We start from the raw sequence: 18,984 nt of genomic DNA, 5'->3' as shown, positions 1-18,984 counted from the left end.
AAAAGAACTTCATCACTGAAGTCAGCGGGTTAGAATTAAGGGTGCTCACTTATCTGCTGTGCTATAGTGGGAAGTAAAGCCTCCTAGAGTTGTTGCCTTAAGTTCTACACAATGACATCAATTTATGGCTACCAGGCAGGTAGGAGCATTGCAAGAGATGACAGGTAAAAGTGGCCAACATGGCCCTGTCTCCCACGGCCATGTAAGAGTCTCTTCTCTACCCATTGTCCCCGGCCTACCTTCCATCTGTTTTCTTTCCTCTGATTGAGTTTTAGATTTTTGAGAGATCAGAGGCATAAAATACAGGGATTGTCTGTGAGTTGCTTAGGATCTAGTTCATGGCCCTTGAAATAATAATTGCTCTTGTGGTTTAGATTTCTGTACTCCGTCTAACTTCTCCACAATACCTCCCTAGTATCTGGAGTCATTGAATCAACAGAAGAAAGTACTACGGGTACCCAGCCAATATCTACACCTCCAATTCTACAACATGTTACACAATCCAACTTCATCTTCCTTATCCAATTTCCTCCCTTAAGTTAGCCTGAAAAATAGATTTCCTGAGAACAGCATGGTTGGGTGGTGGCATGTAGCCAGAAGTATTAAAGGTGCCAAGGAAAAGTAGTGAAAAAAATAGCTGATAATTCAAGAAAATACCACCATCCAGTTCACAAAGAGTTATGTACATACTCTGCCTGAGCTGATAGCCAAGGAAAAGCAGTTAATGAATATATTTTTTTCAAGACTTAGCAAAAAGTAGATGTTACTGATTAAAGTATAATTTTATGCTTTTAGTGGAAGTATTTGCATATTAAAGATTGGCTGAATTCAGCTTCCTCATATGAAACTTAAGACCTGAAAATCAAATGTACTAAGAAATTTAAATCCACTGTGAACTGTAAATAGTGTTTGATTTATGCTAGGCCTAACCTTTTGCTGAACAACAACAAAATGAATTAAAGAGGAAAAGTATAAATATTTATTTCAACTAAAAAGGAATAAGAGGAATAATTTGTTAATTTTGATAACTGTTTCTCTATAGAAAACAGATGGATACAGGCAAATATAGGTTATTAATAAAATATGCATGCATATAAGATATTTACCTAAATGTGGGCCAGCAGGATGGCTCAGTGGGTAAAGTCACATGCTACCAAGCCTGAAAACTTGAGTCCAACCCCAAAAGACCACATGGTGGAGGGAGAGAATCACTCTACAGGTTGTCCTCTAATTTGCACGTCATGGCAGACTCTACGCTGCCCTCCAACACACACACAAAGTAAACAAACAAACATCTCCCCCACGCATAAATTATTACCCATAAAGTCTTCGTTAAACTTCCGGTTCCCTAGATGTGGAGAAGTGGGTGATGGGACAGTGTCTGGGCCACATGTAAGCCTTCCCACATGTGAGAGATGTGGAGGTCCTCGATTGTCATCAGCATCTCTGTCCCCAGACAACTGTCTACCTTCTAACCAAGAGGTCTGTGTCACTTTTGCCTTCATTTCTCAGGATCAGCGGGAAGATGGAACTTAGCTATAGGATGCTTGAGAGCCCATGGAAAGCTTTATCCAGAAGGTGGTTGGAGGCTAAAGACAGTTTTTGCCCTCTGGGTCACTGTCCAAGTCCTTCATCCCCCAGAGCTTTCCTCCTAGCCTCTGGAAATAGGCAGACCTGCTGTGACTCTAAGCTATTCACTCACTAGGGCTAAGCCAGAGTTCAGCAAGACAAGCCTTGACTAATGCTTATGAAGTGTCTGGGTGTGAGAAAAGCTACATTCTGTACTTGATTCACAGATCAGAGCAGCAGCTGCCATGTGTACACGTCCTTGGTGTGGGCCCAGAGCGTCTCAGGTCACCCCCACAGCCACTGTGGAGAGGGGTTGTAATCACCCCACTTTCCAGATGAAGAGCAGCCCCTGCCCAGCCTAGCATTTACAGACAGGTCTGATGAATGCTCCAAGTGCTGTGTCCTTGTGCTCCTCTCTAACCCTGTTCTCAACAATGACCTTTTGAGGGTCTGTGTACATACAAGAAAATCAAGCCTTAGAGTGTCAGATTTCTCAGAATGACTAATAAGAAGCGGATATTCTGGTCCACAGCCCCCGTGGGACAGGTGAGACAGCCCCATAGGCAGCTGTTTAACTTGGACCCACAAGGCAGATTGAGGAGAATGGATATCCTTCATCTTCCATGGGGCAGTCAGCAGCTAGGGCCTCACCCTAAGCAGGAAGGAAGAGATTTAGTTCTTCTAGTCCCTGAGAAGACAATCTGCCGAATCACTCTCACTTCCCGAAATGAGGGAAGGCTCAAAGATATGTTCTTTGTTCTCAGAGCCTCTGTTACTTTTCAGTATCACAATTAAGTGTTCCATTGTTGTGGGTAGCAGAATTCATTTGCCTAGTTTTCCTTAAGTGTTTTTGGTTTGGTTCTTAGAACAGACAGGGTTGTGGGCATTGGCCCATAAGGAAGTATTCCAGTCTCCTTAGTGCAAGCCCCATAATGGAAAAGGAGGCACCCAGCTAGAGTTCTTAAGTAAGGTAAAGGTGGCAACATACTAGCTTTCTTGTCCTGGGGAAACCTTTAGAACCATCAGAGAGGGGTTTTATGGCAAGTATGCTACTCAGGCATTTTGGAATGGAGTGGTGGATTTTCAAGGCTCCTCCAGACACCCAAAACACAAGAGCAAATGCAGAGAATCTGAGATAGACTGCAGTGGCTTTCTGTCCTTCACTGCCTTTCTCCCCCACTGTAACTTCTTCCTGTCCCCTAACTCCTTGCTTCCCCCACCCCCAAGGGCAAGATGATAAGAAACTGAATCATTACTTCTGCCATTATCAAAAGCCTTGTAGGGGTCCCCTTGAGGAGGCCACTGACTCTTGGTCACAGTGGTCTGTACTTCAAAGCCCTGGGGAAATCCCCGTGGCCTAGAAGCTAGGTATATGGTCAGCAGCTTCATGAGTTCAAGAGAGCCACCAGTTGGGCTCAGTGGTGGCTAGGCTGCTCTTAGGCCAGGTTTATTTACACTTTAATTAAATTTTGAGATTGATTAATGTTTCTTTAATGACAGTATCTTGCACAATTTAGCTTATTTAAATCTTAGAAGAAACCAAGTATCAGGTAACTACTCCTAAAATCTAAAATTTCACAGAGATAAAGACTAGAGAATAAATATTAGAGAGTTGAGTCTAGGAAAAAAAAATCTTAACTATTTAAAAGACTGATACCTGTCAAACATCTATTGCTACTATATTAAACACAAGATGCTTAGGAGACAATTCCTTTAGGACTGAGTATATAGCTCAGTTGGCAGAGTGTGGAAGGAAGGAAGAAACTTCATATCAACACACAAAATCAAGCAAAGACAAGAATTACTTGTTATGTACCTCACAAAAATGTTGTGAGCACCACAATAGAAATAAAACACCTCCCTTGTCCATCCATGCCCATGTACAGGCTCTGTCTGTACTAAGATTAGATGGTGGGACTAGCCAGGGCTTAGCTGTGAGGGAAGAAATCAATTGGTAACTGTACATGGGCGCAGCAAGCCCCTTTCCCCCAGATCTGTAAATATACATGCGATACCAGGGCTCTTCTGTGGAAATTCTGAGTCAGTTAGTCTGGCTCATCAAAACGTGGTTTTTGCTTGCTTACTTGTTTGTTTGTTTGTGATTTTCTGAGACAGAGTTCCTCTGTGTAACAACTCTGAATTGTCCTGGAACTCTCTATGTAAACCAGGCGAGCCTTGAACTCATCTGCCTCTGCCTCCTGTATGTTGAGATGAAAGGCTCAGGCCATCCAGCTCAGAATTTGTTTTATAAAAAGACTCTCAAGGTCATTATTGTCTTCTGGTAAGATGGAGATTGCATCAACGCTGGCTCTGCCGCTGACACCATGCTTCATATTTGCTGAGAAACTACCTCAGGAGCGTGTGCAGTGATGTCAACGTCCAGGGTTCAGGAGAAGGAGTCTCACACACTCTAGCGAAGTGCTGGTGGCTCCTGAGCACCAGGGAACCCTCAAGAGCAACCAAGAACACATAAAGCCAGACTTTTCTGACTAGTGAGTTGTTCTTAGGACCCATCATCTGGGATAGAAGAGCTTACTCCTATAGGCCTCAGATTAACTCTCATCCCTATTTCTAGAAGCACCTTGAACTTCCTAATGGCCTTAGATATTTGAAGGTTGAGGCCCAGCCCATTGGATGTGATCATCCTTTACAGGTGAAAGTTCCTGGGGCTATGAGGATGAGAATATGAAGATGACAAAAATGTGCCCACTTATGCCATACGTCTAGCTATTCAAGCCAGAAATGGACAACACAGACAGCTCACTCTACCTGGACATGGACAGGAGCCTGAGGGTTATGAGGAGAGGGCTGCGGATCACGAAGGAGTGAATGTCTAAGCCTAAGTGAAAGTCGAAGGAATACCTGAGGGCCAAATCTCAAAGTATAGATGAGTAGGACTGGAGAAACACAGCTCTGTCATAGAGCACTTGCCTGGCATGTATGAGGCCTTGGATTTTACCACAAGCATCACAAAGGAAACAGAAAGAATAAACAGGTAGATAGTGGCAAAAGCAAAAGTCATTTTGGCCTTGAGTAACTATGCATTTGTTTTTGGGAAAATGCCTCCCTCACTTCATAAGAATCTTGCTTAAAGTTCCCCATGGCAGCATTTGTTCCAGGCCTCCCAAGTCAGAACTACTCCCCTCTCAAGGCATTAAGGTCCAGAAGCTTGGTGGAGCGGAGATCCCTTTGGGGGTATTGCTTATGCTGTGAGAAAGGCGTTCCCTCCTTCTGTGGAATTTTTGGTGTAAGGATGAGCACTGAGGGCTGTCAGCAGCTGAGGCTCTACCGAAGGAGAGGAACAGGCTAAATGCTTTGGCGTTGAGTCATTGGGGCCTTTAAACATTCGAGTGATGCAAGCAGATGTGTTTGGAATGCGACGCCGGTGTCTGTGTGGAGGGATGCCTGCACTAACAGAGACAGAAGTCTGGAATCCAGGCAGAGAGCTGCTCGGACAGGCTGGTACAAAGGCCTCCAGCCCTCACAGAGCCCGGAGAGCAAGAGGCAGAATTCGGAGACATTTAGGAGGCAGAAAAGACAGAGCGCTGTGACTGGGTGTGACAGAGGAAGAAAGAGGTCATCAGGGCTGGCTCCGAATTCAGGCACACCCAAATTTGGACTCTACTTGGTACTCCTAATGGCTGTGGGATCTTATTCAACCTCTTTAAGCCTTGGCTTCTTGGTCTACATACTGGCAGTGATAACACGGCACACTTCATGGAATTGCTGGAGGATGAGATAAGGCAAGTGGAGGCAAAAACATGTAGCACAGAAATGGCAGCAAGCAATCCCCAGTGTACAACCCGGCTTTCACTGATAGTGAAAAAGAAAGAAAACTTAAAGATGACCCTGAAGTTCTTAGGTTGAGAATCTGAGCAAAGGCTGATGAAATGAACTGGCAGTAGAAATACGGGTGCCTACTAGGAAAAGCAGACATAAGTTTGTTTTGACACATGTTGGGTCTTACACACCCTTAGGACTTTGGGGTAGGGGTGTCCGGAAATCCATGAGACTCAGACTCAAGGTGTAGTGGACACTGGCCAGTAGAGAGTCATTGGAACAGTGGCAGGTGGAAAAGAATTGAGGACGGACGTGTGCTAAAAGGGAGGAGAGAGCCAGGTGTGTCAAGAGTTAGCAAGATGTGAGGAGAGCTTTGTGCAATCGTAGAGGAACTTCCAGAGAAGATCCTGTTAGATGGCCATGGAACTCTGACTTCTTCACAGAAAGGATGGAAGACTGAGTCCAACACGAGCTGACTGGCTAACAACAGGTCACTAGCCTTACCCATGACATCATCTGAGGCCCACTACGGTCCTCAGCGGACCTCTGCCTCTTACCTCCAGGTACTGATCAGCCAGGCGTAGGAAGCGGTCCGTGGTGTTAAATATGTCCCTCCAGTCAAAGCTGGTCATGTCATCAGCCTGGTTCTCTCGGGGACCATTAGGGAAGAAGTTTAATATGGCTTCGGTGGTAATGCCTTCTTCTCCAAGCTGCCTGTTTATAAAGTCTTTTACTGTTGGATGCTTCAGGATATCCTTGGGAAAAAGAAACGTAATCACAGAAATTAAGAATTCCACAGGCATTTTGGCCTTATTCTTAGAACATGTCAGATTTTTAATGTGTAATGACTGAGACACGAAGGCTCACTAAACAAGCTTTCCTCCTATTATAAGGCATATGCACTTTTATCATTTTCTTCAAACACAGGGCCTCTAGGGTAGAGGACAGACGAGATGCAGTATGGGAGGGGTGTTAGTGAGCATGTAAATGACATAGAGAATTTCCTTTTTTTGGCTTTCTGTTTTGTTCTTATTTTAATTTCCCTTCTACTGAAAATTCTTGACTCTTGGCTTCACAAAGTTGCAGATGAGGCCAGACAGACACAAGTGACCATCTTGGCAGTATAGAGTTGGCCTCTTCAGGAGACACCCTTTTGAAACCTGAGGCCCTCAAGTGAATTCATGGGAAAGATACTGATTTTGTTGTAACTTTTAACTTCCCTCCAGAATTTAAGAAACATGCTCCCCACCCAACGCCAGTGACTCCATTTGATGACAGTTTCCAGACTAGTGCCTGGGGTTCTGTTTGCTCCGGCTTGGTCTGCCTTGAGTAGGGATGAACTGGGTGGCCCTTCTCCTTCTTCTTCCCCATCCTATCTCGTGGGCATCCTTACTCTGATCGTGGTCATCTGTGTGCTCTTCTCAAAGAAGTACCAGATCTGGGGTCCCACTTCACCCCACACTTTGGCCAGCTTCCTAACTCGACCCAGTTCTTCAAAAGTTGAGTTGGCCTGAAAACAGACACATAGAGAGAAAAGAGAGGAAAATGTAAGAAAAACAAAACAAAACAAAACAAAAGCCTTTGCTTTTATTTTTCCTTCTCTTGCCATAAACCCATAATGTTTGGGCAAAGCTCCTCCTTCTCCTCCTTTTTTTCTTCTTCTTTTTTTATCATTATTATTTTATTTTAAGTATATGAGTGTTTTGTCTTTATGTATGTCTATGTATGCCTTATGCCCACGGAAGCCAGAAAACAGTTATCAAATCTTCTGGAACTGGAGCTACAGACAGTTGTGAGCTGGGAAATGAACCCTGGTCCTCTGGAAGAACAGCCAGTTCTCCTAACAGCTGAGCCATCTCTCCAGCCCACAAGGCTCTTCTTGGAAGTGCCTTTCTGTTCTGAGTAATGCCATTTACCAGACTACAGAATTTAATTTGTTAGTATCTCAGGGGTACATGCAACAAAGATGTTATTGTTTCCAAGCCTCATTAAGTGACAATGGGGATCCTAGTGAGCAAATATTCTTCCTCCTCATTTTTGCCTGTCCTGGGAAGCCAGGGATCAGAAAATGCTGAACATTTCCATTAGGGATATAAGTCACACAGTGGGAAAGAAACTCCATCGCAGGCTGCTTCAGAGAGGGTAGGTCCAAGCAGGGCACCAGAGCAAGGCATTCCTACCATGATTGAGCATGGGGGAGGAAACCCAGGAGTCCACTTAGGGGAAAACAAGCAGGGGAGTCACTGGCAGGACCATATTTAAATACACACACACACACACCACAACACACACACACACCACAACACACACACATACCACAACACACACACAACACAATACACACACAACACAACACACACACCACAACACACACACATACCACAACACACACACCACAACACACACACATACCACAACACACACACACCACAACACACACACATACCACAACACACACAACACAACACACACACACATACCACAACACACACATAACACACACACACACCACAACACACACACACATACCACAACACACACAACACAACATACACACAACACAACACAAACACAACACATACACAACACACACACAACACACACACACACACACCACAACACACACACCATTGTCTTCTGGGAGGTCCAAGACATAAGAGAACTAGACCAGCTGGGTCTTACATTCTGCATTAGCCTTCTCGCAGCAGGGGAATCTGGAGTAAAGAGGATTTTTCCCATCACCAGTGGCTTTGCTGCCCTCCAGGCTATTTTGGTTAAAGGGTTTGACTCCAGGCTCTGGATCAATGAGTTACAAAAGGATGCTGTCAAGAGAGAAGGGACATTTTTCAAAACTCCCCACTGCTCGTAATTAAACATAGTCATTAGTGCATTAAGTCATGTGTCTTACTCTCACTCAGTTCCACACCGGAGGGTTTGGGAAATAATCTAAATTATTAGGCTGGACCCCACTAATAACAATCATTAGCGACAAATGCCACAGTGTCCCTCCATAATAGCCTCCACAGGGAGACAAAGGGTAGACTTGGTCTTGTGGTTTATTCTGCTTAAAAGGAAGAAGTTGAGAAGCCTGCTTGTGATTTTTGCAAGAGACCAAAGGCAGTGAAAGCCCAAACATGCCTCCCCCCACTGGAATCTCAGCGTTAGTCACAAATAATTGTGTCTATTAACTGTTTCTCTTCTTTGTTATGCGCTGCTGTCTCCGGATCTGACTCCCTTTGCTGTGTCTTTCTTGCTGTCTTTCTGTAATGTCAAAGCCCACCCCACCCCCAAAACAGTGAAAGTGAGGCAGATGGCTTGCCAGGGGCTTGCCAGTGCTGTTGCCTGCCAGGACCCTATTGACCTGAGCTTTGTTGTGACTCTGGGTTGCCTCCTCGTTTATTACTCTTCTCTTCCTCTGGAACTTAACCCCAGTTCAGTTACATCAGTGGGAAATGTCCCCTCTCTTCCCTTTCCAAGTGGGCTTGGGTGCTTTCCATGGCTTGAGTCCAGTCATCTATGAGTGCCACTCTCCTCTACAAGGGGAAGGAGAATTTCTGGGAGACCTCTCTTTGCCCAAGGCCACTTAATGAGAATCAGCACTGAGATTGGTATTTCTTAGGAGTGTTGACTCAGTGGTCCTCAACCTTTCTGACACCGTGATCCTTTAATACAGTTCCTCATGTGGAGTCGCCCCTCTACCGTGAAATTATTTTCATTGCCACTTCATAACTGTAATTTTGCTACGGTTATGAATCGTAGTGTAAATATTCGCATTTTTTGATGGTCTTTTTGGGATTGCAAACCACAGGTTGAGAGCCATTGTGTTAACACATCATTTTTGTTTTGTATTAGTGCCTCTGTGTGTGTGTGTGTGTGTGTGTGTGTGTACAGTCGAGTGTATGCATGTGTGCGCATGTGTGTGTGGGTCAGAGGACAACCTGAGGTGTGCCGTGTACCTTGTTTTATCACCAGCTTGAAACGCGCTGAGTAGGCTAGGCCAGCTGGCCAGCAAACTGTTGGTGTCTTCTCGTCTTAGACTCTCCCAACCAGTGCTGGAATTATAAGTGGGATAAGTAGGCACCTCACTTGGTTTTCTTTCTTTCTTTCTTTCTTTCTTTCTTTCTTTCTTTCTTTCTTTCTTTCTTTCTTTCTTTCTTTCTTTCTTTCTTTCTTTTCTTTCTTCTTTCTTTCTTTCTTTCTTTCTTTCTTTCTTTCTTTCTTCCCCTCCTCTCCTCTCGCTCTCTCTCTCTCATGGATTCTGGGGACTGAACTTGTACTTGTGTGGCAAGAGCTTTGCCAGCTGAGCCATCTTGCCCAACCCATTATCTTAACCAACACCAGAATCCAATTTGCCTATGGGATACGGGAAAACTTACTTGTTCTTTTGTCATAGGAATAGGTAGGCTCTTTCCTTGCCGAATCAATCCCCAGGAAGGCTTTGTAGTTATTGTCTTCATACCAGTTAAAGGAGAACACCCGAGAGCCTCCTCCTTTTGGGTACCCACACAGGAGGTCAGACAGGATGCCCATCAGCTGTGTGAAGGTCTCAGGACCGCTGTTCTGCAGGAGAGGTCTGGTTGCCCACAGCAAGTCTTGGACACTTGGCCGATGAATAAACTAGGATGAAAGAAAGGCTCTGAATACTCTTTTTATTGACTTATTTGTTTCACATACATTGGTGTTTTGCCTGCATGTATCTCTGTGTGAGGGTGTCACAGACAGCTGTGAGCTGCCACGTAGATGCTGGGAACTGAACCCGGGTCCTCTGGAAGAGCAGTCAGTGTGCTCTTAATCGCTGAGCCATCTCTGCAAACTTGGCCTTGAATAATCTTAAAGCAGACAGAACCAAGGCTGATTTCCATGTTTAAAGGAAAACATATAATCTCTGTAATTCTGAATCCAGCTGCGGGAAAAATCCCCCAAACCCACTGTCGTCTATGTGGAGAAAATCATGAACACCAAGCATGCTAATATTGTCTGCTTTCCTTTGTTTGGGTTCCTTGGCATTGTGTCCTTGGAAAATGAAGAGAAGATATCTCCATAAGCTAGTTGTTAAGCCGTCAAGGTGGAGATACTAGAAAAACTGAGAACTAAGATAATGGAGAAATGTCTGTGTTCTGGAAGTGCAAAACCACGGCAGATGTCTATGATTAAAAACTTTAGAATTTGGTGTTCTGTATTTGGAAACTTAACCTTTTTGAGATTTATTTTCACTTATGTGTATGCGTGTGTCAATGTCTGAGCCTGTGTGTTCTCATGTGCGTGCAGGTGACTAGAGGGTCTAGAAGGGGACATCAGCCCTTCTAGATCTGGGATTACAGGTAATTGGAGGCTGTTACGTGATCTCTGGTCCTGTTCATGAAGAGCAAGTAATCCTAACTGCTGAGCCACCTCTCTGGCTCCACAAAACATATTTGTATTAACTTCATCACATGTGAGTGTGCCCATTCAACAGAAATGTGTGGTTTGAACTCTCTCCCTCCCTCCTTTCCTCCTCCCTCTCTCCCTCCGTCCGTCCCTCCCTCCCTCCTTTGTCCCTCTTTCCCTCCCTCCCTCCTTCCATACTTCCCTCCCACCCAACGCCAAGTGAGCATGTGACTGTGCATGCGAGCCTGCATGTATTTAAAGATTCAGGCAAAGAACAGAAGCTGTCTCACTTATTGGAAGACCGTTTTCAAATTCTGTGTCAACTAAGGGGGAATCTGGGGTTCTTCTCCTCTCTCTGGTGTCATCATACCTGTGGCTTCATCCTTGAAAGGCAGATCTGTGATGCTGAGAACTAGGTTGGGAGACGCTGGCAAATAGCACCAGTGCCTTGGTTCCCATAAGGCCGCTTGGCTTTATTTTAGAGAAAATGTAAAATAAAAACAGTGCTGTGTTTATACCCTAACCACACCTTACTATTCACGGTCTAAGGTACTTGGAAATTAAAACAAAACAAAACAAGATAAAAAACCATTAGGACTCAACCAGGTGTGACGGAAAACATTCTCCCCCTTGTATCAGCGATGTTTACCTGTGGTCTCTCTCTCTGTACACATGCCAACACTTGCTTTCCCAAACTGATGAGCGCTGTGTGGAGTCCACGCAGTGAGTCAGGCTTATAATAACAGTCTATGCCTCAGTAAGAAAGTCAGAAACTCAAATTGCTTCAACAACAGTGGGTCTTAGGACCAGAAGGGGTCATTATCACTATTAGGTTGCTTATTTAATCAAAGCACTGAGAAGTGAAGGGCTGTGCTGGGGTCAAACGGTCTGATATCAGTTTAATAGAAACTGGGCCATTTGCTTTAACCTGGTTCACAGATGCTTAAACCTGTTATCTAAACAGGCAAGGAATCTTCTGCAGTGCCCACACAGAACTGAAAGAGTTGATAGCGCTTTGGGAAGCATTTGCACTCTCTGTCGACCTCACCACTATTATAGAGATCTGGGTTTTTTAAATGCTATGAGGAGAAAAATGCTAGAGGCTCCCATTGCATCAGGTGGTGCCATGGGCCCTTCTCTCACTCTCTCTGCCAAGCAGGGTGGCTGCTTTGCCCTGATTGATGCTTAATTTTATAAATACAGATTCCAAGCATGTTATTTTCCAAGTTGGCTGAGCCTAACACGGCTGGGAAAATCAAAGAGGAAAAGTTCAGGGAAAATCACATTTTCTGTTTCGCTTCCCTTCTGTTACATCCATCACACTTGAAGAGCTGCCCATTTCCTGCTTCTCTTCCTTGTTGACTGGATATTCAAAAGGGCTTGTGACTGTATCTGTCTATCCTCTTCCTGTCTCCATCATCAATCAACTCCTAAGTAGAGGAGCCAACTTCCATATTTGAGAAGTTTTATGTAATCAGATATTAAACAAGTTGTATACATATTTCATAACAGAACATAGAACAGTCACTCTGGAGGGATGAAGTGAATCCATCGAGGTAAAGTGCCAAGAATTGTACTCATAATCACCGTGGAAGTATTTGCTAGTGTAATGGGTGACACAGTGGTTACTGCCCACTCAGTCCTAGAAAGCCTTAGAGTCAGTTGCAAAGTCTGTGATGAATCATGCTACTGCAGACAAGCTGTAGGTTCTGCTGGTACTTAGGTCTTGGTGTAGCACCATAAGGATGCTACTTTTTTTTACGTCCTACCTAGAAGCACAGATGGTTTAGGGCATGCCTTTAAATTACTAGACAGGAAGAGCAAATGAATTTCTGCTTAACAGGAGAGGGGTGCAATTCAATAACTTGATATAATGAGTGTAGTTAAAACAGCATGAAGGCATAATAAACCTACCATTAGTGACACTGGGCCTCTTACCTTTTGCATTCTGGGTGACATGTCAGATACTATTTCTCCCCAAAATCTCAAGTTGATTCCTCGAGAACTTTTGTCTAGGAGTGTGGGGAGCTGGAAACAACAGGAAAAAAAAATACTTTTAGTGCAGTTACACTAAAAGTACACTAAAAGCTGAGGAAATTGCTTATTTAGTGAAGTGTGATTGCCAAGTAAGCACCAGGATATAAATTTGATCCCTGACACCCACACCCTTGGCTTGATGACACAAACATGTAATCTGGTGCTGGGGAGACAGAGATAAGGGGGATCCTCGGAACTTGCTGTCCAGCCAGCCTAGACCAATCCAGTGAGATCTAGGTGAGAGAGAGAGAGAGAGAGAGAGAGAGAGAGAGAGGTGCCTGTCTCAAAAAACAATATGAAGAACAATCGAGAAAGATAGGCTATGCAGAGGTCACCCATCTGTTCACCTCCAGGTTCTGCAGACCCTCCTTGCAGATTGCTCATGTCTGTCCCCTTTGTGTCCTTTCTGGGTATCTGGGCAGGCTGTCACTCTGCCTCTGTTCACCAATGCTCTGTCATGGGAGATTCCACCAATTCCTTCACTTTTCCTTCAAAGCTACAGTTTTCCTTCAAAGCGTGAATGAGAAATTCCCTGGTCAGTTCTCCAGCTGAGAGCAGAATTTGGGTAGGGCTTGCCAGTGGACAACTCAGGACAGTTTGATCATTTTCTGTCTTGATTGGGAAGACCAAAGTCCTCATTTTTGCTGCTTTCCAGTCTTAGAGACTGATGTGAACACTTTGAGCACCAGGTTCAAGTCCTGCATGGCTTTATTAGTCAGAGCTTCAGAACAGAACTGAATCTTTGGCAGCCTACCCTAAAGAGTGTTTTCGGGTTGAGTTCAAAGTGTTAAGGCAATGGTTTTCAAATTCAAGGGAGCACCCTGAGTGGCCTAGAAAGCGGCCTGGACAAAGCTTGAATTACCTCCTCATTCAGGTATCTGTGGATCACAAGCTGTGAGGCTCGGCCCTTTCACTCTGTAGGGTGGTTCTCCTGAGGGAAGCTTGGGCCACTCTAGTTTCCGTCAAGAGCTTAGAAGCAGGGAGTTGAGAATGAACTACTTGAGTTCCTATCTCTGGCCTGTATCCTTGCCTTTCTTTCTTTCCATGGTAGGCCTGCTCTTATGCTTTATGCCCTCAGCCTGACACGTCTTACTGAGACTTCTTTTCAAATTGTTTGTAAATAGCTTTAGTGGTAATGGATGGTGGGTAAGTCACCTTAATCCCTGTTTCTGCCATAGGCTGATGGGGTTAAGCTCAGTGGGCAGGAAGGGAAGAAGGATGTAAACAGGTCAAATTACATGTCAGTGAACGCTCTCACTAATCTTGTCCATCTTTTCTCCTAAAGACTGTAAGAGATAAGAAGAGACATATTATTATTGTTGTTATCACTATTATTTTATTTTTTTGAGACAAGGTCTCTCTACATAGCCCTGGCTGTTGTGGAACTCATAGGCAGACCAGCCTCCTTGTCTCTGTCTCTTGAATGCTGAGATTAAATGCATGTAACCTCACACACAGTTGTCTTTCATATGTGTGTGTGTGTGTGTGTGTGTGTGTATGGATATGGATATGGATATGGATATGGATATGGATATGGATATGGATATGAGACAGGGTTTCTCCTTATAGCCAGGCTGGCCTCAAACTCAGAGATTAACCTGCCTCTGCCTCCTAAGCACTGGGATTAAAGGTGTGCGCCACCACCCAGCCCATTATTTTTTAATATATCTGTCTTTGTATTTGATCAGTAGTTCTGTAACTGTGGGTCATGATCCCTTTGGGGGTCACATAGCCTGCATATCAGATATTTACACCCTGATTCATAACAGTAGCAAATTTTCAGTTATGAAGTAACAACAAAATAATTTTATGGTTGAGGTGAGGGAAGTTGAGGAAGTGTGTTAAAGGGTTGAAGTATTGGGAAGCCTGAGAATCACTGTGCTAGACTATGAGCTTAAGCACAGAAATAGGCTTTATTTTTATTTTACATCTTCAGCGCACGGAGGCGATCCGTGAGCACCTGTTGTATTAACGAACAGTAGGACTATGATCTTGTAGAAAAGAGCCAGATTCTCCTAAACTGTTTGGCTTCATGAGCGGTGTCCCTGCAGGGGAGGGAGTAGTCAGCTCCACTAGAAGGACGAGGAAGGTGACACTTGAGCTGATGAAGGTATGGGACGATTGTCAGGGTGAGGGCAGTAGCCACGCACAGAAGCCGGTGGGGAGTCTGGAATTCTGGGTGGAGAGAGGAATGGAAAGCCAGAATCAGCCTGGATAGATCGCCAGATAAGAATAAGATTAGGAATCTGGGGGACAGGAAGCCTGGGGCCAGGGCCTGGGATGCATCTTTGTGTCTCGTCAACACTTTGTTTTTTTTGATCTTGCTAATAACTGGGTATTATCTATCAATAATCTATCATGCATTTGCCAAGCTCTGAGGCAGAGGTACCCAACCTATCGGTTGTGACCCCTCTGGGAGTCAAATGACCTGTTCACAGGGGTCATATATTAGATATCAGACACCTACATTACTATTCCTAACTGTAGCAAAATTACAGTTATGAAGTAGCAATAAAATAATTCTATGGTTGGGGATCACCACATCATGAGCAACTGTGTTAAGGGTCGCAGCATTAGGAAGGCCGAGGACCACTGCTCTAGTGTGTGTTTGCTGTCCTACCTGCATTTTCCTTCCTCCTTCTTTTTCATGGGGATGATAAATAATGAGGGACTTGTGTTTTGGAGGGGCCATTTACACCTCAGAACCGTGCCTGGCTTCCTCTGTGTGTGCTCACCAGCTTCTTAACTGATGTTGCTGTAAATTATAAGGTAACTTCCTCAGGGGCTCACATCTTCCTTGAATTTCCTCCCCACTTTATCAATTCCTATTCCTAAGATCTGTTCCTGTCAAAAGAACCGAAAGAGGCTGTAACTTTATTTGAATGGAAATGTGGAAACATTTCTAGAAAAAGGGTCAGGGACCAAAATGGCAAATAACACTATTACATACAGCTATATCAAGAAATTCTCTTGATATTTCAAATGACCAGTAATAACTTTGGGTCATAGTTGGATTTGGTACGGATAACTTGAGATTAAGGTCCAATTAGCCTTCTTAAGAAAGACTGGTTATGCAAATAAGGTTGTGGCAGTGTTTCTCTATATCTCTTTTATTAGTTGTGGTTGGTCTGCATGGTCCCTGAGCAGTGAACTTTTGCTTAAGAAAGTGATATAAAGGTCCTCCCATAGAGGACTCCTAAAGTCATCTGTTAAGATTCTTGGAGGACAAAATACATTCCTCCCCCTCGTAATACTCAGTCGGTATCCCACCGTGAAATAAAGCATATCAGCTCCCTAAACGTCTTGATAGTTTTTACCGATTCAGTAGCTGTCACTCCTTCAGCACATGAGACGAGTGGCCTATGACGGAGGAATCTTTTTTCTAACTCAAAGAAGCCGATCTGGAAACAACATTCGCTTCTAAGTTGAAGAAATACTCAACACGTGGGTAGTTAAGGACCGTCGGGTTAGAAATGTCTTTGTGAGGCTAACACAGTCTCTGGGAGTCAGTGAGGGACTCCAGAGTCAGGGATGGGCAGCTTGTCTTGAAAGCATGTGGACCAGAGTTAATGGCAAGTGACAGACAGCCCCGGGCTGCTAGGCTCCTTTCCCAGCAGCTGCTACAGGAAGCCCAGATTTATCCGGGAGGGAAGTTGTTGCTGGGCAACGGGAAGACTGTGGATTTAAGGCATGTTTGTTGCAGCCTGACAGTTGTTGAGCACTGGATAAAAAGAGAGGAAGCTGCTTTGGCGGTGAGGGGGCAACCAGGAGAGGCGCCCTGCGTGCTAGGAAATTCGTCATGTGCGGAGAATTCAGACTCAGCCACAGGAGGGGTGGGGTGGGGGGACATGCCAAGCTGTCTCTACTGCAAGAGGTCATCCAGACGAGCTGTCTCCTGATGCTGGAGGAACGGTGTCTGAAGGGCTGAAGCAGAGGGTGGACTCTGAGTATGTGAGCGGACAGGTTACGGGACTTTCTTTAGTGCAACAGGGACCAGGTGTCCTTCCCTCCTGATGGCTTCTGTCCTGCTGCCTGTTTCTGATAAAAGCGAAACTGAGCTTGGAACTGTGAAAGGTCATTCTGTGAGGGAGAATGTCCTCAGGTCTCAAGGGTCTGAGGAAGGAGCAGAGGGGCCCCTGCAGAGCAGAGTATGTTCTCCCCACCACCTCCACTTGTGTGTGTATGTGTGTGAGTGTGTGAGTGTGTGAGTGTGTGTGTGTGTGTGTGTGTGTGTGTGTGTGTGTACAGGCCAGAGGACAACTTGGGGTACCATTGACCCTTTAATTCATTAAAAATTTTAAGGCAGGGTCTTGAACTGGCCTGGAGCTTGCTAAGTATGCTAGGCTGGCTGGCCAGTGAGCGGTAGGGATATGCTTCGTCTCTGCCTCCCTGGTGCAGAAATGTATGAGCATGCTCCGCCACATCTGGCTTTTTTACATTGGTTCTAGGAACTGAACACAAGCCCCGTGTGCTTGCGGCCCAAACACGGCACTGATTAAACCAGCTCCCCAGCCCCCGCTTTCACTCTGGTATAAGCAAAACGTCTTTGGTTTCCCATCTTTTCCGTAATACGAATTTCACCGCAATTTCACCACGGCATGGGTAGGATGTGTCTTACTGTCAGTTTCACAAATGAGGAAAAAATAGCCCTCAATAAACAACGGCAAGTTGTTGGAAGTAGCTAGAAAGTAGTCTCCAGGCCTCCAGGGAGACACATGCTCTACCTGGGTGTACCAGCAGGTACTCAGGACTCTGGTCCTCGACTACTAGACCCACACTCAAGAGCCAATGCTGAGGAGTTTTATGAAAAAACACCCAAGGTCACCCACAACACTAGCAACCAGCGTGGCTTTCTGTACCCTGCCTCTGCCCAGGAGGAAGAACAGACCTGGTGGGTCCTGGGAGTTAGGCAGAACGATGCTGCTTTGGTGCTGAGTTGTCATAGCAACTATAGGAGCTGAAACTGCTGGACCCCAGATGTGAGGGTCACATCTGTGCTGTGGTCATCTGTCTGTCACTGCCGAGCTCTTCAGGGTGCACCGGGTTGCCATGACATGGGATCTACCTCGCGGCTGGTGTCTGCTGGTGTTCTAATTCCGGGATGTGGGAGTGAGTTCTCTACCTTGTGCAGCTGTGTCCTAACTGTGATTCCCTTCTGTGCCCAAATGCAGATATTCCAGTGTCTGCCCTGTCAGAGCTGCGACACACGCAGGCCCTATAGTGCTGTCACTGAGTGTTCTTGGCCTGTTTGTAATAAGTTCTGTGCACATATGCATTCATGTACATGCTTCCGGGAGAAGCAAATCTGTGTTGTCCATGTTCTCACTTTACATTTTTAGAGTGAGTTCAACTCTTGAAAACAAAGAGAAACATCTTGTTTTGCATATAAGACCCACTGGGACCATTTTCTATTAGGGGTAAGGTAGGAAAGAAACTTCACTGCAATAGCTGTTAACCTGAGGCCTGGCTTCAGTGGTCCCATGAGTCCCTACCCCTTCACATCTGTGGGGACTTAAATTCCCTAGGGAAAGGCACAGAGCTGGTGTCAGATTCTCAAACATGATCCTAATCCACAAAAAACAATTCAGAGCTACTGTTCTGGAGAAAGCTGATGTATCAGGAGCCCAAATCGTTCCAAAAGTCAGTTTACGCTGGAGTGAGCCTGTTACTGCACGTGCAGGCATCACATATTGTAAGTAATATCGACTGAACACAGGCAGGCCGCCAGACCCCATCCTTCGAACTAGCAGCCTTCCTAGGGCCTGGCTTCTGCCCCAAGTCACTTCAGCTTTGACCACTCAGGAATTCTTTCTTCCTCAGTCTACAAAGTTGCATCTGGTCTGTCAAGAAAGCAAATCCTAGCCTACTGTATACATCTGGAGCCTAGAGGAAATCAAGACAGGCAAACGATAAGACCATTAGCCCCGGGCACGTAAAAACAGAACAAAACAAAACAAAACAAAACAAAACAAAACCCAACACTCTTTCTTTCTTCATTGAAATCTATTTAACAAAGGGACCCCACCCCAAAAACCACTGATCTAGTAGGTATAGACAGGGGGAAAATAACCCAAAAAACTATAAATGTTGTTATTCAAACACTCCTAGTTTGACTTATTGGATTTTAAAACCCTGTTTCTGGCTAAGTTTTGTTTCTGCCTGATACCCCTGGCCCTTGCACGTGACACACACACACACACACACACACACACACACACACACACACACACA

At 45.0% G+C, this 18,984-nt stretch overlaps 1 protein-coding gene across 1 annotated transcript in view; it reads right to left on the bottom strand.

Annotated features, from left to right (window-relative positions):
• The window catches only part of Abca4 (ATP binding cassette subfamily A member 4), a 121,729-nt gene that overhangs the window by 72,565 nt on the left and 30,180 nt on the right, over window positions 1–18,984 (bottom strand). The window contains exons 7-11 of the mRNA XM_055628198.1: window positions 12,655–12,744; window positions 9,726–9,966; window positions 8,032–8,171; window positions 6,743–6,859; window positions 5,907–6,104 (exon numbers count right to left, since the gene is read on the bottom strand). Of these exons, the coding sequence (XP_055484173.1) occupies window positions 5,907–6,104; window positions 6,743–6,859; window positions 8,032–8,171; window positions 9,726–9,966; window positions 12,655–12,744 (786 nt within the window). The remainder of the gene's footprint in view (window positions 1–5,906; window positions 6,105–6,742; window positions 6,860–8,031; window positions 8,172–9,725; window positions 9,967–12,654; window positions 12,745–18,984) is intronic.

The sequence above is a fragment of the Psammomys obesus genome, unplaced genomic scaffold (assembly GCF_907164565.1).
Source record: "Psammomys obesus unplaced genomic scaffold, mPsaObe1.curated_primary_1811, whole genome shotgun sequence".
Taxonomy (NCBI): Eukaryota; Metazoa; Chordata; class Mammalia; order Rodentia; family Muridae; genus Psammomys; species Psammomys obesus.
This window is presented reverse-complemented; position numbering and strand designations above follow the sequence as displayed.